At 51.4% G+C, this 27,438-nt stretch overlaps 1 protein-coding gene across 1 annotated transcript; it reads left to right on the plus strand.

Moving 5' to 3' along the window:
* The first annotated feature begins 1,255 nt into the window (after nt 1–1,255).
* On the plus strand, nt 1,256–27,425 carry ATAD3A (ATPase family AAA domain containing 3A). Its single transcript, XM_026007114.2, has 16 exons — nt 1,256–1,568; nt 5,560–5,636; nt 6,348–6,449; nt 6,774–6,833; nt 8,419–8,488; nt 8,792–8,957; nt 9,155–9,224; nt 14,047–14,202; nt 15,158–15,214; nt 15,440–15,565; nt 15,807–15,931; nt 16,415–16,466; nt 16,794–16,864; nt 17,728–17,895; nt 19,196–19,304; nt 26,532–27,425. Exons 1-16 carry the CDS (start codon nt 1,367–1,369, stop codon nt 26,694–26,696), a joined length of 1,776 nt encoding a protein of 591 aa, XP_025862899.1. The 5' UTR covers nt 1,256–1,366; the 3' UTR covers nt 26,697–27,425.
* The last annotated feature ends 13 nt before the right edge of the window (nt 27,426–27,438 follow it).

The raw sequence follows: 27,438 nt of genomic DNA on the forward strand, positions 1-27,438 counted from the left end.
GGCGCAGCGGTTTAGCGCCGCCTGCAGCCCAGGGCTTGTTCCTGGAGACTCTGGATCGAGTCCCACCTCAGGCTCTCTGTATGATGCCTGCTTCTCCCTTTGCCTGTGTCTCTGCTTCTCTCTCTCTCTGTCTCTATGAATAAATAAATAAAAATCTTTAAAAAAATAAAAATAATAAAGTTAAAAAAAAAGAGAGAGACATAGGCAGAGGGAGAAGCAGGAAGCCCGATGTGGGACTCGATCTCGGGACTCCAGGGTCACGCACTGGGCCAAAGTCAGAGGCTCATCCGCTGAGCCACCCAGGCTTCCCAATTTCCCCCATATTTTCACCCAGGCTCAAAATTCTCCAATCTGGTAGGCCGGGTGGCTCAGCGGTTTAGCGCCGCCTTCAGCCCAGGGCGTGATCCAGGAGACCCGGAATCGAGTCCCACGTCAAGCTCCCTGCATGGAGCCTGCTCCTCCCTCTGCCTGTGTCTCTACCCCTCTCTGTGTGCGTCTCATGAACAAATAAAATCTTAATTAGAAAGAAAGAAACTCTCCAATCTAGTGTGTGTGTGTGGGGGGGGGATTCCCCCTCATTCTGGGACTTCACCGGCCCGTCAAGGGGACGAAAAGGGCAACTCAGATGTTGGCCCCAGAAGCGAACTTTGCTAAATCGAAGCAGCGCTTTCTCCGCCCACCCTCCTCCGGCCCCGGTCCTCGGACTCCCGGGCGGGGCCGGCACGCAGCCTCGGAGGCTCCACCTCCGCGGAGGGCGCCGTGTCGTGGGACTCCTGGGCTTGAGATCCGTATCCATCCCATCCTCACCCACCCTGTTGCGGCACGAAGATCGCAGGCGCACTGACGACGGAGCTCTGCGGAGGCCCCTTGAAGGAGCTTGTCTTCCGCCGCCCGGGGCCCCACCGGCTTCCGCCCGACCGGCCGCTTTCCGCAGGCTCTCCCTATGCCACGTTGCCCGGACCACGCGAACCCCGCTCCGGCTCCCGGGCACCGGTCTCTCCGCCCCGGCTCCATTGGGATAGCGCGGAGGCCTACAGCAGCAGGACACGTGCGTCCACCAACCGACTTTGTCCCTGATCGGTCCCCGTAACGGGGCGATTCGCCCCGCCCCTCGACGGCCCGCCCCCAGGGCCAGTCTGGGCAATCGTGGCGACGAGGCTGGTGACGTCACGGAGCCGCGGCTAATCGGAACGCCGCACCATACGTGGCCCTCTTGCGCTTCCGTCGCCTGGGAGAAAGGGGCGTCCTTGCGCCTGCGCAGGCCCTCTGACCACCGGCTCGCTCCGCGTGGAGGTTGTCCGCATCCGCGCGCTTCAGCTCCGCCAGAGCTCCCCGCGGCGACAGTGCCGCGCGGCTCTCGCGCGCCATGTCTTGGCTCTTCGGGATCAAGGGCCCCAAGGGCGAGGGCGCGGGGCCGCCGCTGTCCCTGCCGCCCGCTCAGCCCGGGGCCGAGGGCGGCGGAGACCGCGGCGGGGGGGACCGGCCGGCTCCCAAGGACAAATGGAGCAACTTTGACCCCACGGGCCTGGAACGTGCGGCCAAGGCGGCGCGGGAGCTGGAGCACTCGAGTAAGTGCAGCGGCGGGGGCGGGGGGCCAGCCTTCCGAGCGCCGGGCGTGCCGGGTCCCTGGGTGCAGGAGAGGTGCGCAGCTGTGTCCGCCGCACCTGCCCGGTGGGGACACCGCTCTGCGGGAATCAGCCTGGTGGCTGAAGCCGCCGTGCGTGCGGGGAGGGTGGGGTACCAGCACCTTCCCAGTTGCCACGCGTCCTTTGGTGAGGAAGATGGTGCAGACGAACTTTGAGAGGTCGCAAGTGGCAGGTGCTCGGGCTGGAGTTCCTCAGTTACTGTCGACCAGGGGAGCTGCAGCCACGTGGCCGAAGCCCGGCCAACTCTGGGAGCCGAGTGCAGTGTTGTTAGCAATTTTCCCCTTGAGAAGGGACACGCAGTTGAGGGCCACTGGTTTTATGGAAAATAAAGCCGATGTGTGCTCGTTGGAAAGCATTAGCGTTCCGATAGGCAGGGTCTGTAAAACCACCAGATCAGTCTGTCCCGGCCATCCTGACCCAGGCCTTCTAGGCACCGTTATCTGCTGGACCTTCACTAAACTCACGTCTTTTCTTCCCCACTCTCTTTTATCACATTGGGTTAACGATTTGATTTAGGATGTAGGGTAAGGGTGTGAGGACCTAGGATACAGAAGGTGCAGAATAAATATTGATTGGAAGAACACAATAGTTCTCAAACTTTTGTTTGAACAGAGATAGTCTTTTTTCCGAGGTTGTATGGAGAAGTCACGTTGTAAACAGGTGTAAACAGAAGTCTGAGGAGGGGGAGGCCTGGCACTTCGTGGTTCAGTCCCTGCGCTTCCCCGGGGCTGTGAGAACACCCTCGTGCAAGGATCCCCGGAGGAACATTAAAAACATTTACATGTTTGGGATTGGGCCTAGGACAGCCTGCTTCCTTAGGCCTAGCTGGAACACCACTGGTCCCAAACCACGTGTATTGAGTTTGCAAGGTAATTTCAGTTACCAGGGTAGTTTGAGAAACCCTGGTTGGGCTGGGCATCAGGGCACCTCAGATAATGACAGGATTCTCTTTTTTAAATTAAGATTTTATTTATTTATTCATGAGAGACACCCAGAGAGAGAGAGGCAGAGACACAGGCAGAGGGAGAAGCAGGCTTCGTGCAGGGAGCCTGATGTAGGACTCGATCCTGGGTCTCCAGGATCATGCCCTGGACGGATGCAGTGCTAAACCGCTGAGCCACCCGTGCTGCCCAGATGACAGATTTTTGACACATGACTCAATTTCTTGTCAGAGGTTTAGTTGGGGCAAATCTTTCTGCCCAGCTCTTCGGACATTTCTTCCACTCAGTCATGCATAGAATTTCAAAGTTCTCTCACTCTTGGAAGCTGAATCCTACTATCTCCAAACTCATGTAATTATATGGGCCTTGGTGAATAGCCTTGAGTGTGTCTAAGAGGGGGTACGCAGGGACCCTTCCTCGTGGAATTATGGCTCTGAATAGCCACAGAGCTCCTCCCCCACAATATACTCCACCTGGTCCTCAGGGCCTTGGCTTTTGCTCTCCCATGACCACACCTTCATTTCTCCACCAAGCAGCATCTTCTGCAGAGTCCCCAGGGGCCAGTGTCTGGAAGTGATGGTCCTCCATCAGTCTCTACATCTAGCAATTCTAAGTGTGGGCCCTACTTCATTTTATTTTTTAAAATTTTTAAGTAATTTTTACACCCAATGTGGAGCTCAAACTCCCAGCCCTGAGATCAAGAGTTGCATGCTCCACCAACTCCGTCAGCTGGGTGCTCCCTCCTTCATTTTTGTTCCTGCCATCTTCCTGGCCTAACTGCTAGCCAGTGGGAGAGGTTTTACCCTGACGTATCACCTTCTGTACCCAAACACTTCTTCCCAGGGTGCCACCTCATGCCCCTTTACTCAACAACCCCTCTGCAAACCCGTCTTTGTGGCATGCTCAGCTCATAGGCCGCAGTGCCTGCCTGGTTAGGCCCAGGCTGTTCATTTGACCTTACTACTGTCTCCAAGCAAACTAAGATGTCCTCAGCTGCTCCTGTGGTATGACCACTTGCTCTGTCCTTTTGGCCCAGCCTGATGCTTCTTCATTCCCTAGGTCTCTAGGCTTACCTGAGTGCTCCAGTCCGCATTCCTGTATAACCCTATGAAGGTGGTTGTGTAAAAGAGCACTTTGCCTGTAGTGGGTACTAAACTAATGCTTTGGAATGCACCACTCCTGTTACAGGATGATTTCAAGGCGGTAAATGATCATCGGTAGTGTTGAAATTGTAGCTTGTGCTTGGTGGGGCATGTGGATGCCAGGCACTGTGCTGAGGTTACGTGCTCTTTTGTTCCCCTCTTTTGACAGTCAGTGGCTGAGAGATCTCTGTTTTCAGGTGAGGTTAACCTGACTGGCCAAAGGTCATTCTGTGAGTACAAAGGGCAGCTAGGACCTAGTCTCAGCATTGTTGATCTGTGGCACCTACGCTCCTGTATGCTGCATCAGGATGAGCACTGTTGTTGTTCTCACTCCCTCTTGGTCAAGTGTCATTTATGTTAAAGGGGCTCCTAAAGCCTGTTCAAGCTTTGGCTTTGTGGCTTCCCAGATTTACAGTGCAGGGTATGGGACCTGGTGCCTTTGTGCTGCCTCTCCTTGGGGGCGGGTCCTCAGGTGTCCTGCACCTCTGATCACCAGGGCCCTAGGGAAGAGCCTTGAGGTGAGTTGTGGAGGCTGTGTCAGCCCAGTCTGGACTGGCTCTGAAGGTACTTCCCAGGGTTAGGCAGTATGTTCTCGCCATACCGCCTGCCCTAACAGACCGAACACCATGACTTCCACGTCCATTTCAATGTGTGGGTTGCTTATAGAACTACACACAGAAGTCATGCTCTAATTACTGATGTGTTTGCTGCAGCTTGGGTGTGATGGGTACTGGGTTTAAAGGCTTCGAAAAGTAACACAGACCATGACACCGGGGTTAAAGGATAGATGTGAGGTCTGCAAAGGGAGAAAGCTATGTACGTTGTAGTGTCAGGGAACTGGGTTCACAGAGGTTCCCTACCTTCTTTCCATGCTGTTATGTATTAGAACATTTTTTTATGGTGAAACCTTGTATATGGGGGAGAACTGTGTCATCACTGAAATATTTAAGAAGCTGGGTGCACAGGCTTTTTTGGCAAGGAGAGCACCAGAAATTAGTTTTTTCCAGAATAGCCAAGTATTGATGGATATGAATTATGCCTTATGAATAAGATACACAAAAAAGATATTTATAACGTATGTGTTTATAACACGAAGTCTGTGAAGAGCCATCTCTCTGTGTGCGTTGGCTTATTTCTAACATAATTGTTTATTCCTAATCCTTTGTATTACCTGTGTGTGTTTGATAGCAGATTAATAATAATAGGTATTGGAGGGACGCCTGATTGGTTCAGCGGTTAAGTGTCTGCCTTCAGTCTAGGGTGTAATCCTGGAGACCCGGAATCGAGTCCTGCATTGGGCTCCCTGCATGGAGCCTGCTTCTCCCTCTGCCTCTGCCTGTGTCTCTGCCTCTTTCTCTGTGTCTCTTGGGAATAAATAAATACAACTTTAAGAGTAATAATAATAATAGATAATAGAGACTTAAAAGAAATGGGCCTACCATGAAAAATATGGTACTGTAGCCACCCATTGTTTTTTGTTTAATTGGGAAATGACTGCCGTGTTGACCATCCTACTCTCAACTAGCATGGGATAGCCTTTCTGATAGCTCTCCAGGATGTGACAGCTACCGGGGTGGGGGTGGGGGCGAGGAGGATAAGATCTTGTATGTGGGATTTTCTGTTGGGGGTGGAGCAGACATAGGTGACAAGAAGGGGCTGTGGTCTTTGGAGGGTGGGGTCACCAAACAAGATCTGGCCTAGGAATGAGAGTGGGAACATGTGTTTTGTGGTTGAGATTAGCTGTGGTCTCCCTGAAAGCCCCTTGGCACGCATGAATGCTCGCCTGGTGCCCCAGTATCCTGACACCTGCTCTCTTCCTCTTCCCTACAGGACATGCTAAGGAGGCACTGAGTCTTGCGCAGATGCAGGAGCAGACATTGCAGCTGGAGCAACAGTCCAAGCTAAAGGTAAGTAGTGGGTGTGGTGCTGGCAGTGGTCAGCCTCATCCCTGCGGCAGAGGAAGGACCTGGAAAGAATGTGCACGTGGGCAGTAGGCACAGGGTGGGTGCTTCAGACCTCTCCTTTCTCGAATTTGCTTTCTTGCTTATGGTTAAGAGGGAAATAGGAGGAGGTCAAAGACACAGTGGATTTGTGGCTCGAGTTCTAGCAGAACTACCTGGAAGGGCTGGTGTAGGTGAGGACCATCTGGTCTCCCCAAGGGAGATTCTGACCTGGTTTCTCTGCATCCGGCAGGACCTTTATGCTGAGCATGTAGCAAGCATAGAAAAGGCACAGGCTCTGCCCTCCACCGTTGGCTGTTGTAAAGCATAATCAAAAAGTGAGCACATTATATAAGGCACCGTGGAAACAGTGTTGGGGAAGGGAGTGACAGACTTCCCAGGATACTGTCTCGCTCCTTGGGGGCCCACCCTGTCTGTTTCCCTGGTGCTTCCCTATCTGTGGGTCTGGGTCATCCTGGGGCTTGGTGCCCAAGCGGCCAGCAGATATGTAGGGTGCTGGTCCAGGCTATGTCTTCTGGACACACCGCCTGCTCCTGTCCAGCCCCTTTGGAGCCCACAGGGGAGAGGGTTGTTGAGGCATTGTGAGCCCTGAGCTCAGAGCCCTGAGGAGGAGGCCCCAACAGTCTCTAGGCTTGCAGCAGCTGGTATATTCTATAGGAATACGAGGCTGCTGTGGAGCAGCTGAAGAGTGAGCAGATCCGCGTGCAGGCTGAGGAAAGGAGGAAGACTCTGAGTGAGGAGACACGGCAACACCAGGCTGTAAGGATCACATGGGCACAGGGGGGCCAGGGTGGAGCACTTTGGGGGCACACCAGGGTCCCAACGTTCAGTCTCGGTTAGTTACTGCCTCGTTGAGGCTCTGGGATGACCTTGTGCAAACCTCAAAAACCCATGTATCCATCAGTGCTCAGTATGATGGGGAGCACACGAGTCCCAAGTGTGTGTGTGTTCGTTAACAGCAGGTGGAGGTGGGTGGCTTCTCTGAGGCCAACACCCAGTAAAGTCTGGATTCTTATGCTGGTTTCAGGCCATACACCAGCTTTTCCAGCTGAGCCATATTCACACTGCCCTCTTCCTCCCTAGAGAGCCCAGTACCAAGACAAGCTGGCCCGACAGCGCTATGAGGACCAGTTGAAGCAACAGGTGAGCTTAGCACACTTGCATGGAAGGGGTGCTGCCTCTGTCTTCCCTGAGAGCACAGGCATCTTTTGGGGCAGCGGGTAGGCCAGAATTCAGAGTTGTTTTACCAACCGTTAGTGCTGGGTCCCAGGAAAGCGTGCATGTGCATGCTTTTACACACACAACACACCGGCCCCCAGGTTCTGGCTGTGCTGAGGGTTCTGGGTGAGAATCTGGGAACCTGGCTGTGACATGTTCATGGTAAGGTGGTTTCCAAACATCTGTACCCGTTACGGCATTACAGCTTTTAAATTTCCCAGGGAATCCCTGGGTGGCGCAGCGGTTTGGCGCCTGCCTTTGGCCCAGGGCGCAATCCTGGAGACCCGGGATCGAATCCCACATCGGGCTCCCGGTGCATGGAGCCTGCTTCTCCCTCTGCCTGTGTCTCTGCCTCTCTCTCTCTCTCTGTGACTATCATAAATAAATAAAAATTAAAAAAAAAAAATTTAAATTTCCCAGGGAAACTTGGGTTATCTGAAAGAATGAAATCTTACCATTTGTTACAACATGGTTGGAGCTAGAGAATGTTATGCCAAGTCAGTCACAGAAAGACAAATATCGAAGGATTTCACCCATATGTGTAATTTAAGAAACAAAACAGGTGAACATGGGGGAAGGGGGGAGAACAAAGGACGGAGGGAAACAAACCATAAAAAATTCTTAACAGAGAACAAACAAATAGGTTTGTTGGATGGGAAGAGGGGAGGGGCAGAGGGGGATGAGCATTCAGGAGGGCACATGATGGGATGGGCACTGGGTGTTGTAAGTGATGAACCACTCCATTCTACTCCTGAAACCAATATTGCACTCTGTGTTAACTACAATTTAAATAAAAAAATTTTTTCAAAAAAAAAAAAGGAAACCTAATAGGGGAAAGACAGTGTTTTGAAGACTAGACTGGGGGATCCCTGGGTGGCTCAGCAGTTTAGTGCATGCCTTCGGCCCAGGGTGTGATCCTGGAGTCCCAGGATCAAGTCCCACATTAGGCTCCCTGCATGGAGTCTGCTTCTCCCTCTGCCTGTGTCTCTGCCTCTCTCTCTGTGTCTCTCATGAATAAATAAAATATAAAAAAAAAAAAAATGAAGACTGGATTGGGGATGCCCAGAGGTCTGCCCTGTGGCAGAACTGTGCTAGAGCATGAGCTCCTGTGCCACCGCCCCCCACTTCATGCACATGTCCTAGGTGAGATTCAAACTTGCTTGTAGAGGGCTATAGTGTGTGTAGGCGCTGGGGCGTCATTCTCAGAGAAGTTCTCAGGGGAACAGAGGCTTCCCCACAGGTTGGAGTATCTCCTCTCTTAGATTGTTGATCTTTCATAATATTTTTTTAAAATGGTATTTATTTATTCTTGAGAGAGAGAATGTGCATAAGCAAGGAGGAGGCACAGATGGAAGAGGAGAGAGACTCAGGCAGTCTCCCTGTTGAGCACAGAGCCCAACGTGCAGCTCAATCCCATGAGTCTGACACTCAGAAGACTGAGCTATCCAGCTGCCCCTGATTGTTTCATAATTTTGAAAACTTTTCCCTTTCCTCTGTGGCTGCTTCTCAGCAACTTCTCAATGAGGAGAATTTACGGAAGCAGGAGGAGTCGGTGCAGAAGCAGGAGGCCATGAGGAGAGGTAGAGTTGTCATTTCTGCCTGGGGTTTGGGTGGCTGTGTCCTTGGAGCTGACCTGGGCTCAAGAAAGGCTTCTAGGGAAAGCAGGCTGTAGGCAAGCAACATTCCAAAGGCTCCCAATGGGGTCTCCTAGGGGCTCCATGTCCTTCAGTTGGGACTTTGTAGCAGAAACCTAGGCAGGCTAGGTGTTCCCACAGAATCTGCCATGTGTTGCCTCCCTCCTGTGAGAACAGTTGCCGGGGCCTCACTGGAAGGGATTAGGGACCCTGGGCTGAACACCATCTTCCTGCTGTTTCCCTGGGCAGCCACAGTGGAACGGGAGATGGAACTGCGCCACAAGAATGAAATGCTTCGCGTGGAGGCCGAGGCTCGGGCACGGGCCAAGGCTGAGCGTGAGAACGCGGACATTATTCGTGAGCAGATACGCTTGAAGGCTGCTGAGCACCGCCAGACCATCCTGGAGTCCATCAGGTGAGGCCCAATCCCCAGTGGGCCCCTGGCAGAGTCCTGTCGCAGATGTCTTCTGGCCCTTCACCTGTGCCAGGAGGCAGCCTCAACAGGTGCTCCCATGTGCTCACCAACAGGGCTGACCTTCAAAGCCCTGGCCCTTTCTTCAGCCAACTGCCTAGATCCATTCTTCCCTGGTCACATTGCTGCTTCCTCTACAGGACAGCTGGCACCCTGTTTGGTGAAGGATTCCGTACCTTCGTGACAGACTGGGACAAAGTGACAGCCACGGTAAACATCCTTGCCACATATTCCTGCTTGTGGCCTATGTCGGCATCTCCGGTGGGTCATGTCCCTCCCTCCTGCCAGCAGTGAAAAGTGCCTGGCACTCAGTGGTGGGAAGTGTGCCAAGCAGGTCCAAGGTGTAAGCATGTGCTGCCGTTGTTCCTTCTCTCTCCCCTCTGGTGAAAACAGGATGTGGTGCAGCCTCTGGTTGGAGGGCGCGTGAACAAGTCAGTGTTGACACTGGCAGCAGATGTGCTGGTAGAGGGGCTGGATGATGTGGGAGGAGGTGCTAGAGTTTCAGTTTCCCTCTTCCTAAAAAGGGTTGCCCTTTAGAAGGTGTAACTGGAAATCTATCTGGTGGCCTCAGGTGTGAGGCCCAGCTAAAACTCCAGGGGGTCCCAGAGATGTGGCAGTGAACCCCTTTAAACCATGTGCCTCTGAGGGTTCCCACCCTCTGGTGGGAAGCAGAAGGCAGCCAACAAGGCTATAGGACTCGAGGCACATGTTCTGTGCCATGCAGCTCTTTAGCACTCAGGGCAGAGGGAAGGGCATTGGCTAGGACTGATTCCTAAAAAGCCCCCCAATTCTGTAAGTACTTCTGCATGCCAGCATTGTACCAACCCGTCTAGGCTGCACAGTGTGACTGGGTGCCTGCTCACATGGTACTGATGTCTTAGCAAGGGGTGAGGCAACTAACCATGCTGACCGTGAGTGTCCTGAGCATCCGCGTTCCTGGCCTTCTGACCTCTGAGGTGGTTTCTGCAAGTGCCTTGCTTTGTACGGAGTTCCAGCATCATTCTGGAGACGGTGAGGGGTGATAGATGAGGTCAGTTTGTGGCTCGAGGAAAGCAGGGTCTGGACTATCTAGGGAAGGTTAGTGAGGAAACCTGCAGCTAGTGAGAATGCTAGCTGGGATTTTTTTTGTTTTAAGATTTTATTTATTTGTTAGGATGTGTACACACGAGATGGGGGAGGGGAAGAAGGGTGGGAGGAAGCAGACCCCCTGCTGAGCAGGGAGCCTGACCTGGGGCTCCATCCCAGGACCGTGGGATCATGACCCTAGCTGAAGGCAGATGCTTCATTGATGGAGTTACCCAGGCACACCTGACTGCTGGTTCTTTTTTTTTTTTTTTTACTGGTTCTTAAAATGGACCCTGGAGTTCTCTGACGCAGCCAGTGACTTAGGGTGAACAAGGGCACCCGTCACACTCTTCCCAAACATCTTTTGAGTAACACCTGGTTGGTAGTGGGGATCCTGCTAAATGTGGGTATAGGCTCCGTGGGTAGTGCAGCCTGAGGCCTGTTGGGGCTGGGTAAGCGGGGCAGTTGCTCTGGCTTCAGAACAGGGCTGCCTGGAGGTAGGTGCTGGCTTGGGGGTCTGACCATATCCTTCCATTCATTGCACAGGGAGCTGCTAGGACTGCAGCCTCGTGTTCAGATGAAGAAAATGGGCTTTCCTCCTGTCTGCCTTGGGTGCCCTTGGCTCAGAGCAGGGTTCATGCAGGAGGGACACCCAGCATTCATTCTAGCACAGATCTGGGTAGGGGTACACATCCAAACCTTTTGGACAGAGCTGGTGTGGACTTGGCTGCACTGTGTCCAAGCTCCTACCTCAAGCCTTGGTCCCTTACCTGCATGCTTACCTCCCTCCTGACCCTCCTCCTTGCCCATCTCTTCTTTGGGACTCTGGTACTTGCACATTGTCGCAGGTGCTGTGCCTGGTGACACAGAGTCTGGAATCTAAATGTCAGTGCCTGTCAGTATTGACAAAGAGAGCTGTACGTGATAAAATTGGTGCAGTCAGTATGCTGACCTGTTCATTTTTTTTTTTAATTAATTTTTATTGGTGTTCAATTTACCAACATACAGAAAAACACCCAGTGCTCATCCCGTCAAGTGTCCACCTCAGTGCCCGTCACCCATTCCCCTCCAACACCCGCCCTTCTCCCCTTCCACCACCCCTAGTTCGTTTCCCCGAGTTAGGAGTCTTTATGTTCTGTCTCCCTTCCTGATATTTCCCAACATTTCTTTTCCCTTCCTTTATATTCCCTTTCACTATTATTCATATTCCCCAAATGAATGAGAACATACACTGTTTGTCCCTCTCCGATTGACTTATTTCACTCAGCATAATACCCTCCAGTTCCATCCACGTAGAAGCAAATGGAGGATATTTGTCGTTTCTAATTGCTGAGTAATATTCCATTGTATACATAAACCACATCTTCTTTATCCATTCATCTTTCGATGGACACCGAAGCTCCTTCCACAGTTTGGCTATTGTGGCCATTGCTGATAGAAACATCGGGGTGCAGGTGTCCCGACGTTTCATTGCATCTGAATCTTTGGGGTAAATCCCCAACAGTGCAATTGCTGGGGCTGACCTGTTCATTGAAGGAACTACTGGCTTTCGTTTAACTTTCATTTATTCAGAAAAAGAAGAAAGAAGCTTCAGAAACTTCAGAAAGACGTTTAGCTTTGAGTAATGGAGGGCATGGCCTGTACACAGGAGACCTGGCCACCACTCCGAGCTGTGCTCAGCCCTGCAGTGGCCTCTATGTGGACATGGAGGCTCGCAGTTGAAAGTCACAGATAAAGGTGTTCCAAACCTCAGGGGCTTGCTTCCCCGCTTATGTCTGAAATTGGCCACTGGATTGTGAGTGTTGCAGGGAAGGAAGAGGCTAATGAACCTGCAGGAAGAACTCAGGTCTTGTTACTGTAGTTTTGGTAAATAAGCAGTGGCTTTTCACCATCTACTCACATGTCTGATGTCTTTCTCATGACCCTGCATCATGCAGGGCTGAAGGAGGTTATGTACGGGTGGTCAGAGGCCCTTAGGGCCAGTTTAGGCAGAGACCCAGCAAAGTGGCAAGAAGTTCTGAGGAAGGAGCTGTGTGGCTTTTTTTTTTTTTTTTTTAAAGCTGTGTGGCTTTACATCTGGGTGAGCTGCCATGCTGCTTCCTCTCCATTCTTTTTTTTTTTTTTTTTTTTAATATTTATTCATGAGAGACACAGGCAAAGAGAGAAGCAGACTCCATGCAGAGAGCCCAATGTGGGACTCAATCTTGGGACTCCAGGATCATGCCCTGGGCTGAAGGCAGACGCTCAACCACTGAGCCACCCAGGCATCCCTCCATTCTTTTTTTTTTAAATAACCTCTACATCCAACGTGCAGCTTAACTCACGACCCCAAGATTGAGTCACGTGCTTTTTCGATTCAGCCAGCCGGGTGCCCTCCCTCTGTTTTGATAGGAGAGGCAGGTTGACCTTTCTGGGAGGTACCTGCAGGCGTCTCGCTGTGTCTGGGCTGTGAAGGTGCACACCCTCCCCAGTGCCCACTGCTGCATGGTCAGAGCAGCATCCTATTGCTGAGCATCCACAAAGGGTCACAGAGAGAGATGTGTGAACTGGCTGAGGCACAGGAGACAGTGAGAGGAGCCCTGGGTGGACTTGACCTTGGGGGTAGCTGAACCTTTATGTCCTGGGGTCCTGACACCAGGTGACACCACCTTTTCCTACTTTTGGCTTTGCCACAGTGTCTCTAAAAGGAACTCTATTTTAACTTTTTAAAGAAAACTTCCAGTGACCACACATCCATCATCCCCTGCCTCCTGTGGGGATCACCTTTCTGTAGTCCATTTTACTACTCATTTTTCCCTGAAGTGTTTTATTTTTTATTTTATTAAGATTTTATTTATTTTAGTGTGAAAAATGGAGACGCACATGTGAGCAGTGGGGAGGGGTAGAAGGGGAGAGAATCTGGGCAGAGTCCACACTGAGCTCAGAGCTGGATGCAGGACCCAATTCCATTACTGAGAGGTCATGATCTGAGCCAAAACCAGAGTCAGACACTCAACTGACTGCCCCCCCCACCTGGCCCCCCGCCCCCTCAAGTGTTTTAAGGTGAATTAAGAGCATTCTGACTAGTCTTGTGGTACCCCGTGTACTCAGATCTCTTTAGTGCTTTCCAGCTGTTGTAAACATCTGTGTTTGCTAGTTGAGTCTCTAATGTCCATCTTCAGTTTGGAATCCCTTCCTGCCCAGGGCGGTGTTGTGGGCTAGCAGTCCCGGCCTGCCCCCTGACAAAGCCAGCAGGGATTCCAGACACAGGACTGGCTGAGGGGGAAAATGCCTCTTGGCCATCCTTCCTGTTTGATAAGCTGCTCCTAAGTCAATCATCAACCTTCCCAGTGAGATGGATAGAGGGGTGGTCGCTGGAGAATGCTGGGCAATGTCAGATTTGGGAGCTGATGGCTACTTTGGGGCGGGTGCAGTCCCACCTCCCCCATCACAGTCCCCTTGGGCCCTTGTTTCTGTCACTGTGATCACCATCTGGTCTCCTGGAACCTTGTGTCTGTGGTTTAAGAGTCGTTGTTTTCCCCTGCAGTGGCCAGGTTGTCTTGGAGGGAAGATGTTTCAGTTGAGTTTCTAAGTGTTGGTGTACTTTCCAGAAACCTCTTCTTACTGTTGGTTATGTGCCCTGTGATTGTGCTCCCCACCCCTACCCCCGTGTTTGGTCTGTCCCCCATGATCCTCAGGATCTCTGTCTACAACTGAGGCTCTTGTCGCCTGGAAGCTTCCCTAGTATAGCTGGAGGGCATCCTCCAGTAGCTTTCTGAGAAGGAGTGGTTATGGTAAGCTTTTTGATAGGTTGCCTGTCTGGAAATATCTGCAATCATATGACATCGAGCACCAGCTGGGATGCTCCTGTGTCAGCCTTGTCACCACCTCGCATGGGATGGGATGAGGTGAGGGCCCAGTGCCAACTACTAAACAGTGTGGCACAGGATGGGTCGAAGGCATTCACCTTCCTGCTGCCCCGCTCCAGGTGGCTGGGCTGACACTGCTGGCCCTTGGAGTCTACTCTGCTAAGAATGCCACATCTGTTGCTGGACGGTACATTGAAGCCCGGCTGGGGAAGCCATCCCTGGTGCGAGAGACGTCTCGTATCACGGTGCTGGAGGCTCTGAGACACCCTGTGCAGGTAATTGTGGGCTCAGTCCTCACTGGAGTGGCATGTCCTGCCCAGTTCCTTCTGACGTTTCAGCCAAGTTGTGAACATGTATTTTCACTTTCCCCTCTTCATCCAAATACTGTCTATTCTCTCTGGCTCATTGGATTTGGTTGTGGCTTTTTACTCCTTGATGTTGTCCTGGGAGCCTGTGCACATTTACACTGCAGAGACCCTCAGCCTAGTCCACTCCGTTGCTTCTGGATCTGTTGATGTGCCTGTCCTCCTGGGGCTCCTGTGAGAGAAGTTGCTGGAAGTAGCATGGTGTCTGCTCTCCTCCTCTAGGAGAGCCAGGCTTCCTGCCCAGCTTCATGTCACTCCAGTTGCATGTCCATCCATGGGCTGTGGCTGCATCTCCAAAGCAATCACTTGTGCACTTGTGGATAATTGGAAAAATAAAGATCAGTAAATAATTTTTTTTTTCTTTTAAGATTTTATTTATTAGAGAGCACAAGCAGGGGGGAGGAGCAGACTCCTTGCCAAGCAGGGAGCCTGACGTGGGGCTTGATCCCAGGACCCCAGAATCATGACCTGAGCTTAAGGCAGGCACTACCACCCAACTGCACCACCCAGTCATCCCAAGATCAGTAAAGAATCTGAAGGGCCTCTTGGGTGGCTCTGTCACTTTAGTATTTGGCTCTTGATTGCAGCTCAGGTCGTGATCTCACTGTCGTGGGATCAGGCACTGAGTTGGGCTCTGTGCTGTGGCGCTCTCGTGTGCTCTCTCTGTAAATCGTCTAGCCCAGTGCCACAGCCAGCCCTGTGTGACCCTTCTAGAGCGGGAGCAGGGCCCAGTCCTGTGCGGCCTGGAGTGTGATCGCCACGGCAGTTGTTTCCATGCGGTGGTCTGGTTGTGCCTGGCACTCCATTCCTGTTTGATAGGCTCTGCAGATGAGCCTGTGTCCATGTTCCTCCTTTCTGCCTGTAGGTCAGCAGGCGGCTCCTCAGTAAGCCTCAGGACGCACTAGAGGGCGTCGTCCTCAGTGTAAGTGTGCTACCCTTCTGGGTGGGGCTGTCACGAGCATTGGGGTGGGGGGTGCCCTTCCGCTGGGGGAGCTTTTCTATAGGATGGGGCTGCTTCTTATTCCTAAAGTAGAATTTGCTGCCTGAGGCCCAACCTGGGGTAAGCTGCCTCTTGGGGTTGGTCCAGATGCTCAGGAGGAGCATCCTGGCAACAGAGTGTCCCTCAAACTGCCATGTGCCCTGGCAGCCCAGCCTGGAAGCACGCGTGCGGGATATCGCCATAGCAACGAGGAACACCATGAAAAACAGGAGCCTATACAGGAATATTCTGGCATATGGGCCTCCTGGCACCGGCAAGACACTGTTCGCCAAGGTGGGGGCACTTGGCCACACAGCGGGATGGGTTGCCATGGGCAGGGGCTGCAGCTGGGGCTTGTACGGATATGGCGCTGGGCATCAGGGCTCATGTGGGGGGCCAGCTTTCCAGGCAAGGGGGACCCCTAGCAGCAGCTGGTAGTGGGGCTAAGCTCAGTCTACACGGGCTGTGAAGGGTAGGGGAGTAAACACGCTTTGCCCTCTGCCCGCGCCCCCCCCCCCCCCCCCCCCCGCCCCAGAAACTGGCGCTGCATTCAGGCATGGACTACGCCATCATGACAGGCGGGGATGTGGCCCCGATGGGGCGTGACGGCGTGACTGCTATGCACAAGGTCTTCGACTGGGCCAGCACCAGCCGGCGAGGGTGAGCTGGGCCCCTTCTGGGATGGCTGCCCCCAAGCATGTGCATGCAGTCCAGATTTCTAGTGGCCACTGAGCTCCAGGTGTCAGGATAGGGGGTAGGGGAGGTCAGTGACTTTCCCTGCAGCCCAACTACATGGTTGTACACAAGACTGGAACGCTCTGAGATAGGAATCTGAGGGAGAAGTTCACCTGAAGGATGGATTCCTGGTGGCTTGTGCTTATCACAGGCCTCTTCCTGCCTCTGACATTGACACATTGAAGTCACAGTAATTTACTGCCAAATTAGGATGTTTAGTATGAACCAGTTGCTTTCCCACAATACTGGCACTGGGCATACTCCTCTCGGGCCTGGGGTCCCTACCAGCACTGAGATTAGCAGGTGCTTTGGGTTCCTGAAACTGAGTTCAGTTGCTGTGTGCTCAGCACCTTAGTGTGCATTGGGTGGCCCTCACCCACTTCTCATCTGGTCTTTTCTCCTTCACAGCCTCCTGCTCTTCGTGGATGAAGCCGATGCCTTCCTCAGGAAGCGAGCGACTGTAAGTATTCTGGAAGCTTCTATCTGGCCTGCTGGGCCTGGCTGGCATAGGTGAGCGATCAGGAGTGGTGTGTTCAGTGGCTACATTGGCACTTTACAGGGAGATTGCTGGTCGCTCACAATAGAGTCTCACCCAAACCTGCTGCTCAGCCACGCTTTCTTCATAAATTTGGTCTGAGAAACAGGAGTTGATCCTGTGGCATTTTTAGAGTTTTCCCTGGAGTTAAGTTTCTTGGAGACCTTGTTGTATGTGGCTCCCAGAGGGTTGGAGTGGAGCCTTCAACTTCCCTTGGCTGCCTTCCCCCTGACACCAGAACTTTCTCTGCAGGAGAAGATAAGTGAGGATCTCAGGGCCACCCTGAATGCATTCCTGCACCGGACGGGGCAGCACAGCAGCAAGTGAGGGCCACCCGCCGGTGCGGAGCCCCTTCCTAGAGGGAAACTGAGGTTCCACTTGAGCTCACGTGCCTGCTGGGGGGCAGAGCTGGAATAGGCCGGGCCCCAAGGGCGATGGGAAGGGCTAGTGGGCGTGAAGGGGTACTTTGTGGAGACCCCTGAGAAAACATGATGGGGGAGTCTCAGGACAGCCCGGTGGCAAGTTCTCACCCACAGGTCACTGTACTTGGCGTTTCTGGCTGCCCTCCAGCGATGGGCTATTGGGATGGTCACCCCATGGCCAGGTCCCCTGGGACATCGGTTGCTCCAGGAAAGGGCTCACTCCTTACAAATCCTCTATTATTGCTCTCCTGGATCATTGAGGGCCTTCTAGTCCTGTGCCCACTGGTCACCCAGGGGCACACCTATCCTTGCTGCTCAGCTGTGCAACCACCAAGTCATATGTGTCCCCCTTCCCTGCCACAGCTGCTGCCAGCAGAGACCCCCTACCCCTGCTCAGACCCCTTGAAGTCTGGTCCAGGTTCCTGCTGAGTTGGCGCTTCTGCTCAATTAGCAAAACCCCAGACCCTGTAGATTAGGTTGGGGAGAGGCAGAGGTCTGTCTCAGACCATGGGTTCCCTGTTCCTCCTGTGCATAGCACAGCTTATGTGGCCACCACATCAGGTTGGACTGTTGGTCCACAGAGAAGTGTGGGAGGGAGGGATGGGTGGCTGGACAATGCTGGACCTTCCTGACATTTCCTGGGTTAAAAGCTACCAGATAGATTCTGCTAGAAAATTGTTCTATATGAGTTTGAGAGGCCCCTACTCTGGGGGCAAGTGCCCAGCTTGAGCAGCCCCTTAACCCCTGCTGTCTGCTGGCTTCAGGTTCATGCTGGTCCTGGCCAGCAACCAACCCGAGCAGTTTGACTGGGCTGTCAACGACCGCATTGACGAGATGGTCCGCTTTGACCTGCCCGGGCGGGAGGAGCGGGAGCGCCTGGTGAGGATGTATTTTGACAAGTATGTTCTGAAGCCAGCCACAGAAGGAAAGCAGTAAGTGTCCTGATGGCCCAAGCGCTATGGGGCCCTTGGCACCCCACCAGCTCCTGGCTCAGGTGCTGCACCCCAGTCCTAAGCCTGTGGTTTCACATTGGGTTCAGGTGTGTTCACCTGCTGGACCCCATGCCTCTATCCTGCTTTTTGCTGGGTTTTTGACTTAGTCTCCCACTGTCAACAAACCAGCATCTCCATCCTTTTGTCTCACATGAAGGGTTTCTTAACAGTTTGAGGCTTTTAAGGAATCTAGGCTGCAGTCAAGCCCCGGAGAGTGAAGGGACCGGCATGGCAGTTGCCAGACATTGGCCGAGCTTTGTTCACTTCGGGGCTGATTGGGCAGTCTTGGAGGTGGACTTACCGTTGTTCACTACTCACCCTGACTCCCGGGAGCCTCGGGCGCCTTGCCAGCACACTGCAAGGCCTCAGTTCTGCGGAAGTCACCAGGCAATGGGGGAGCCCTCCACATTCTGTCCGGGCCACCCTCACTCGTCACTCTGTCCACAGTGCTCCAAATAGGCGATGGCCTGTCTATTTTTAACCATCTCTGGGGAGCCAGATCTCAAAGCAGCACTGACCTGAATCCCTCCTGTCACTGGTGGCAGTGAGAGCCGTCTTCTGTTCTAGGACGGGCTTTGCCTGCCAGCTCCTGCTGTCCCTCTGCTGCCTGAGCCCTTGCGTTCCACTATCTGGGCCTCTCTCCTTTGCACCCGGGTGGCCCCAGTACCCCTCACTGTTCCAGTGGCTCATTCTAGCCTGACTGCAGCCCAAATATCAAATGTGGTCTGACTTTCTGAGATCTTTTTTTCTGTGAGTGTTTGACCCATTCTCCTGGGTCTTCAGCCAGACCTGATTGGGGAGGGGTCAGCACACGAACAAGAGATGTGAAACAACACTCTAACCTGGACGTGTCACCTTTCCTTTGATTTCCCACTTGTTTGTTAGCAGCTCACCCCGGACAGGATTTCTGCAGCTGCTGTGCTGTATGGGCCCTGCGGGAGGTCTGAGTGAGAAGGACGTGGTTCCTGCCCCGACAGTGCATCATGCACTGCTTTCTGCACATAGCCCATAAAGAAGAGAGGTGCCCAGCGGGGTAAAAAAAGGCAGACCAGGCATCAGGAGCAGATATTAGGGCAGAGTTTGGCTCTTTAAAAATTGGGGCATTCAGTTGGGGTTGCTGTCACTGGCAGATACCTCAGTTGTCCTTTCATTTAGAAACCAAGGGGCCCTCCTCGACCTCCAATCTTGCCCTGAGTCCCTCAGGCACCCAGTGCATCATGTGGGAATTCCTCCTTCCCAGGCGCTTGAAGCTCGCTCAGTTTGACTACGGGAAGAAGTGCTCCGAGATTGCACAGCTGACAGAGGGCATGTCGGGCCGGGAGATCTCCCAGCTTGCTGTGGCATGGCAGGTGAGCAGGGGACACTTGCCTTACAGCTGCGAGCTTGGCCCATTGGGAAATAGTCACATGAAGATGGCTGGTGCTGACCCCTGCCTCCCCCGAGGTGTTTCTGTTGGAAGGATTTTCTGCACACAGATGTGATGCCCTGCCCTACTTTCCAGCCACCACCTGCTTCTGCCTCCACTGCAGGGAAGGTGTGGAGAGGTATCACTGGCTTTACGTATTATGGCCTGCTCATTGTCATTGTGGGTTTATTTATTTATTTATTTATTTACTCATTCATTCATTCATTTATTCATTTATTTTAAAGATTTTATTTATTTACTCATGAGAGACACACACAGATAGAGAGAGAGGCAGAGACACACGCAGAGGGAGAAGCAGGCTCCATGCAGGGAGCCGGACGTGGGACTTGATCTTGGGTCTCCAGGATCATGCCCTGGGCCAAAGGCGGCGCTAAACCACTAAGCCACCCGGGCTGCCCTCATTGTGGTTTTAGTCCAAATCAGGTGGGGCTTCTCTGAAATCATGTGTGTTCCCTGGAAATGAACCAAGTGTCCATATGGGCATCAGTGTTCCACAGGCCTTGATGTCTCAATAACCACTGGAGTCTGTTCCAAGCTGGGTCCTAGCACATTTGGGACAGGTAATTCTATAGTTAGTGGGGGTTAAGGGACCATGGGGGGCACATAGGGCATACCGTGAGCTATCTGGCTCCTCAGAGGACAAGTGAGATGAGGAAGAAAGAGTGAATCTGATCTGATAAGGGGTCAGGCATCTCCTTCCCAGCTCTTCTCCAGATGGAGACCATGAGTGTTGAGGATTGTCTGATCCATGTAGTTTATTGTGGTGTCTTGAGGGTAGCATGGAGCACACGAGTTGACTTTATCCTTGGTCTGTGGCCCAAGGGCACACAGCCCAGGGTAGTTCTTGTCATTCCCAGCACTTACTGTTTGCTCCTGAAATGTCCACAGTCTCCACCCCCCCCCCCCCGCCCCACCCCCCGTACTCCCAGGGCAGAAGAGCCAGCTGATCCCCAGGAGTCCTCAGTACAGCCATCCAGAAAGCATTTGCAGATTGGTGATTGTTGAGGAGTGAAAAGCCCTATAGGTGCAGGGTGCTGACTGGCTCCTGTCTCTGACCATCCCTTAGTTTTGTGCTGACATCGCTTCCTCTGTGGGGTCTGTGCTCAGATCTGTCTGAGGCTACATGACAATCCAAACATTAGAAATTTAACAGTGCTTTTAAGTGAACATGTATTTTGTTAATTAGATACTTTGATTCGAACATGGTAGCTTGGGTACATAGGGACTGTGTTAGTCTGAGAGAGCTGGGTTGTGCTGCTGTGACAGCTCCAGACTGAGTTCTCCCTGCATGGATCAGCTGAGTGCTCTGCTCCAAGCTGTCATTCCTCAGCATCCAGGTCTCATGAGGGTAGCTCTGTTTCCACAACCAACAGGGTATAGGATAGGACACCTGTCAGCTTGCACTGCTCTAATAGTACTGCAGCCCAGGGGCACTAACCATGGACTTTCCTATTCCAAGGTTCCGAAGGTAGGAAGTCCCAGATCAGGGTGTCAGCTTCTGATGGTGGCCCCCTTCCTGCCTTTCAGATGGTTGTTTTTTGGCTTTGTCCTCGTCATGTGGCAGAGAGAGCTCTGGTGTTTAAGGACGCTTGTCCCATAGGATCAGGGCCCCACTCTCATGACCTCCTTGAACATTGATCAAATCACTTCCTTAGACACTCCAACTCTAAATACAGCTGCACTAGGGCATAAAGGCTTCACTGTATGAATTTAGGGACACATTCAGGCCCTGACAACAAACCATCCCTGCTTCTCTGTTTCCACCACGAACCAGCATACCTCCTTTCTGCCCACATCACATGTCAGCTGGTTGCAACAAGCCTGGTGGATGGAGAGCTGGTTACTGTCAGATGCCACACAAGTGTGGGAGGCAGTGGATAGATGCCCAGAGCCCCTGGGATGCTTTCCCTGGGAGGTCCAGTCCTCCACCAGGGTGTATCCAGTCATTGACCAGTGAGCTCAGCCCAAGACATGTCAGATCATCCTATCATGCTCATGGGAGAGGAGAGGGAGGGACAGAGAGGAGGTACCACAGTGTGTTGTGTACCCCTGGCTCAGGAGGAGTGTGCTCACATGCTCTTCTGCTCTCGGGCGTAGTGCTGGTGGTTGGGCTTGCTCCTGCCTGCTCTGCCCCTCCTCCTGGGCTAGACTGCTTGAGGGGCCCTTCACGTACTCACTCTAAAGTCCCTGCTGCTTGTATGATGGTTTTATCTGTGGAGTTCATGCTGCTTCTTAACCACTCTGTTGTGGGAATTCACTGTGTTATTCTTTAAAGGAAATTTATCATTTTAACCGTTTTAAGGTACATACTTGACTTTAAGCGCATTCCCGTTGCTGTGGAACCATCACCACCATCTGTCTCCAGAACATCTTCCCAAGCTGAGATGCCACTCTGTTAAACACTGATCCCCATCCCCCTCCCCGGTCCCTTGCACCCACACATCCACTTTCTGTGAATGTAATTCCTCTAGACAATGCACATGAGTGGAACCATGCAGTATTTGTCCTTTTGTAACTGATTTCACTAAGCATAGTGTCCTCAGGTCCATCTGTCTTGTAGCACGTGTCAACATTTTCTTCCCTTTTAAGGAGGAATTGTAGTCCCTTGTGGATGTATTTCATTAATCCATTCATCCATTGAGATGGACCTTTGAGTGGCCATTGTGAATAATGCTGCTGTGAACGTGGGTGTACAGGTATCTGACACTGTACTCTTCATTCCTTTTGAGTATATACTCAAGTGAAGGTACTATTTTTAATGTTTGAGGAGCTGCCATGCCATTACCCACAGTGGTTACACCACTTTACATTCTCAGCAGAAGTGCACACAAGGTGGTTTCTCACCCCCCTCACCAACATTTGTTATTTTCTGTTTTTTTTTTTTTTTAATAACATCCATCTTAGTGGATGTGAAGTGATGTCTCATTGTAATTTGAGTTGCGTTTCTCTGATGATTATTGACATGGGTGTCTCGTGTGCTTTCTGGCCATGTGTGTTTTGTTTCTTGTGTTTTTTTAATAAAGATGATTTATTTATTTGAGAGAGAGCATGAGTGGGCAGGGAGGGAGAAGCAGGCTTCCCGCTGAGCAGGGAATGGGACACTGGGCTCAATACCAGGATTCTGGGATCATGACCTGAGCTGAAGGTGCCTGAGCCACACAGGACCCCCTCAGCATGTATTTTTTATTATAGGAATGTATATCCATGTCCTTAGCCCATTTATGAATAGGGTTATTTTTTGTTGAACTTTAGGAGGGTTTGTTTTTTTTTTTTAAGATTTTATTTATTCATGAGAGACAGAGAGAGAGACAGGCAGAGGAAGAAGCAGGCTCCATGCAGGGAGCCCGATGTGAGACTCAATCCCAGAACTCTAGGATCATACCCTGAGCTGAAGGCAGATGCCTAACTGCTGAGCCACCCAGGCGTCCTAGGAGTTCTTTATGTATAGTGGATACTAACCTTTAATCAGATAGGTGATTTATAGAAATTTTCTGCCCTTCAATGGGTTGCTTTTTCACTTTTTTTTTTTTAAGATTTTTTATTTATTTATTCATAGAGACACAGAGAGAGAGAGGCAGAGACACAGGCAGAGGGAGAAGCAGACTCCATGTAGGGACCCCGACGTGGGACCCTATCCCAGGTCTCCAGGATCACACCCCCAGCCGTAGGCGGTGCTAAACCGCTGCACCACCGGGGCTACCCTTCACTCTTTATTTTGTTGATACTGTTCTTTGATGCACAAAAGGTTTAAGATTTTATTTTTAAGTAATCTATACCCAACATGGGGCTCAGACTCACCATCCAGAGATAAAGAGTCATATACTCTACTGATTGAGCCAGCTGAGTGGCCTCCCCCCCGCCTTTTTTTAAGATTTTGGTACACAAAAGATTTTTATTTTGCTAATAGTTCAATTTGTTTTGTTTCTCATCTGTGCTTTCAGTGTCATAGCCAAGAAATCATCACTAAATCCAATGTTTGGAAGTTTCCTCTGCATTTTCTTCTAGTAGCTTTATAATTTGAGGTCTTACAACTAGGTGGTTCATGGTTTTTTTTTTTTTTTTTTTTTTAATTTATTTATTATTATTATTTTTTAAGATTTTCTTTATTCATGAGAAACACAGAAAGAGAAGCAGAGACACAGGCAGAGCAAGGAGAAATATGCTCCATGCAAGGAGCCTGATGCGGGACCCGATCCCAGAAATTTGAGATTACTCCCTAAATAAACCAAAGGCCTCAACCACTGAGCCACCCAGGCATCCTTGGTGTGATTTATGTTTAGTTAAGTTTTGTATGTGGTGTGAGGTAGGGGTCCACCATTATTCTTTTGCATGTGGATATCCAGTGTTCCCAGTATATTGGTTGAAAAGACTGTCCTCTTCCCTTTGAATGGTCTTGGCATCCTTCTTGGAAGTCATCTGACCACACATGTGAGGGTTTCTGGGCTCTCCATTCTGCTCTACTGGTCTGTATCACTGTCATGCCAATACCACACTGATTTGTAGTCGATTTTAAAATCAGGAAATATGAAACCTGAAAATCTTACCCGAGACTGTTTTGGTTATTTGGCCTCCCTTAAGAAGCCAAATTCATTTAAAAGAATTCTATATGATTTTTACGATGGATTTCTTTTTTAAAAAAGATTTTATTTATTTATTCATGACAGACACACGCACGGAGAGGCAGAGACACAGGCAGAGGGAGAAGCAGGCTCCACGCGGGGATCCCTGTTCTCCAGGATCAAGCCCTGGGCTGAAGGCAGTGCTAAACCACTGCCCCACCCAGGCTGCCCTTTAGGATGGATTTTTTTTTTTTAATTATTATTTCTGTAAAAAGGTCATTGTGATTTTTGATAAGGATTGCGGTGAATCTGTAGATCACTTGGACATAACAAGTTTAAGTCTTCCAACATATGAATGTGCATATCTAATTTGGTATCTAATTTTGATATCTTTTAATTTTTAAAATTTTGAAGTGGGCTCCATGCCCTGAGATCAGGACCTGAGCTGAGATCAAGAGTCAGACACTTCACTCAATGAGTGACCTTAATTTATTAGTTTTAACTTTTGGGGAGAATCTTTAGGGTTTACTACATATAAAATTATATCATCTGGAAACATAATTTTACTTCTCCCCTGCCAATCTGGATCCCTTTTACTTCTTTTTCTTGCCTAATTGCTCTGCCTAGGATTTCTAGTACTATGTTGAATAGAAGTGGTGAGAGTGGGCATCCGTGACTTGTTCCTGACCTTAGAGGAACTGCTCTCAGGCTTTCACCATTGTTAATGTGTTTGCTGTGTGGATTCTTCATATATGACCTTTAGAAAGTTAAGGAAAATTTCCTCTATTCCTAGTTTATTAAATGTTTTCACCAAGAAAGAGTGTTGAATTTTGTCAAATTCATTCTCTGCATCAATTGAAATGATTGTATAGTTTTTGTTCTTCATTCTGTTAACATGGTACGTCATGTTGATTAATTTTCCTGTGCTCCATGATCGTGCTTTCCAGGAGTAAATCCCACCTGGTCATTGGGTAGAATTCCCTCACTGTGCTACTGATTTGGTTTGCAAGTATTTTATTGAAGAATTTTGCATCATTGTTCATAGAGGGTATTGCTCAGTAGTTTTATTGGGCGTTTTTGTCTGATTTTAATACCAAAGTTATGCTGGGCTCAGAATGAGTTAGGAAGTGTTCCTCATCAATATTTTGGCAGAGTTTGAGGAGGATCAGTGTTTGTAAGTGTTGACAGAATTCATTGGTGAAGCCATCGAGTCCAGAGCTTGCCGTTTTTTGTTGTTGTTTTTAATGCAGTTTGCTACGTCTCAATAATCTCAGGCTCACGGGAAAGTTGCAACGATGACATGGAGCCTCCCCCACCCCCATGCTGTGACTTCTTTCATGATGCACATTGGCCATGTCACTGGGGACTCCACCTCAGACTTATTAATCTTTTCCTGATCCCCTCCAAGGTCTCCCATGTTATTCAGTTGCCATGTCTGCTTCAGCTCCTCTGTGCTATGACAGTTCCTTAGATGACTCTTGTTTTTGATGATCCTGGCAGTTTTGAGGAGTGCTGATCAGGTGTTACAGAGATTGTCCTGATGTTTTTCTCACAGTTAGACTGAGATTGTAGGTTTTGGGAGAAGATCCCAGAGATGAGGTACCCTTCTGGTCACATCCTGACAGGAGACACATGACATGCCTACAACATCACAGGGATGTGACCTGTTGAGGGTGGTGCCCCCCAGGTTTCTCTGTGGTACTATGTTCAGCCATCCCCCAGTAGGGATCCTGGCCTCCTTGGGCAGACATGCCTTCTCAAAGGGGCTCCTGACTCCCTGTACCTTCCCACCAGGGAAGCTTCCAGGTGCTTTGGGTGCCCAGTGATCAGGTGCAGTGGAGCCTGGTGGGATACTCTGACCAAGCTGGAATTTCTGGGGGCTCCCAGGGAGCTCTCTTCCTAGGGGCCCTGCCCTCCCCTCAGTATCAAAATGGACCTGCCCTTCAGTGGCATGTGGTGGTTCTGTTATCTATGCCCTGGCCTGAGGGGAGCTTTGGTCTCTGAAGTAGGGGCCTTTCGGGTCTACGGTGGGGGTGCTGAACTGCTTCCTAACAGCTGGAAGCTTTCTGTTTTTAGAAAGTCATTGAGAAAGTCGGTGATGTGAGAACATAGCACTGGTACCAACGGGGGATGTGGGCAAAGCCACAGGCATTGCAAGGATGGTGGCTGCCCTGGGCTGTGGATTCACTTGTTAGCACACGTGTATGTGTGGACACACCTGCACACAGGGAAGCAAAGCATGTGCTTTTGGCATGTTGGCATGTGTGTGTTCTGCTGGGGGGCCAGTCCCTTCCTAAGACTGAGCACAGGCCTGTGGTAGAAGTTACCGGCTAGCAATCTCCTTAGTGGACTCAACATCCCAGTCTGCCCAGTCTGCCCCAGGAAGTCTTGGAGGGTCTTGGAGGGCATCTCCATAGGCAAGCACATGGGTGGGGCCAGGCAGGCTGCCTCATCCCGGGGTCTGGCCCTGTCCTGCAGGGTGGGTGGTTCCTGGTGACTGGCGCGCTCTGCAAGCCTGGGGCTGGGAGACACTTTTCCCCTGCAGATGGCCACTCTGGGTGCCCTGCATCAGTACTCTCTTTTCCTGCCAGGCCATGGCATATGCTTCCGAGGATGGGGTCCTCACTGAGGCGATGATGGATGCCCGAGTCCAGGATGCCATGCAGCAGCACCAGCAGAAGATGCAGTGGTTGAAGGCTGAGGGGACCAGACCTGAAGGTGGCCAGTTCCTGATCCCAAGTACACAGGCTGAATGAGCTGGGCCTGAGTACCCAGATGGCTTTACCAGGAAGAAGCACCAAGATGCCCACATCTCATGGTGATCGGCCTACACAGCCGCCCACCTCAGCATTTTTAAATACTCCTCCAGTCAGGGCCAGGACAGCATTAAAGCCCTCTGCTTGGGACCAGTGGCAGCTGTGGCGTCTTTATGGTGGGGTTGGCTCCTCTGTCCTCCAGACTGTGGTGCTTGCTGGAGAGAGCCAGGCTGGGGCCATCCCCTGACCCCAGGACGCTACTGGGAGATATGTTTCCAAGCCAGACCCATGCCTGGGAACAGTGGTGAAGCTGGCACTGCCGGTTCTCAGGTGCTGGCTAAGCTCTCCTGGCTGCTACATCTGTGACCAGAGGGGCCTAGGTAAGGGAGGTCTGGGCATGGGTAGGGGCCTGACCTTGCCCAGTCTCACCCAGCAAGTGAGGGTTGTGCAGAGCAGGTCGTTGTACTGCTGGGTGGGAGCTGCTTCTCCCAGTCTGCCCCCACTCCCTGAACTAGGGAGAGGGAGAAGCCCTGCACACATCTGACCGTGATGCACCCAGGGGTAAGAACTAGCTGCCAGCAATTGGTGCGAGTGCCTGCAAGACCCCAGACCCCATTGGCCAGGAACTTCTGGTGTGTGGCGGGGTTTCCCTTACCCAAGGGATGTGGCCCTCCATCCATTGGAGTAGGGGTCTTTTTATCCAGAATCCAATAAAAACTCTTGACAGGATACCTCACAATGT

The sequence above is a fragment of the Vulpes vulpes genome, chromosome 12 (genome assembly GCF_048418805.1).
Source record: "Vulpes vulpes isolate BD-2025 chromosome 12, VulVul3, whole genome shotgun sequence".
NCBI classification, from domain to species: domain Eukaryota; kingdom Metazoa; phylum Chordata; class Mammalia; order Carnivora; family Canidae; genus Vulpes; species Vulpes vulpes.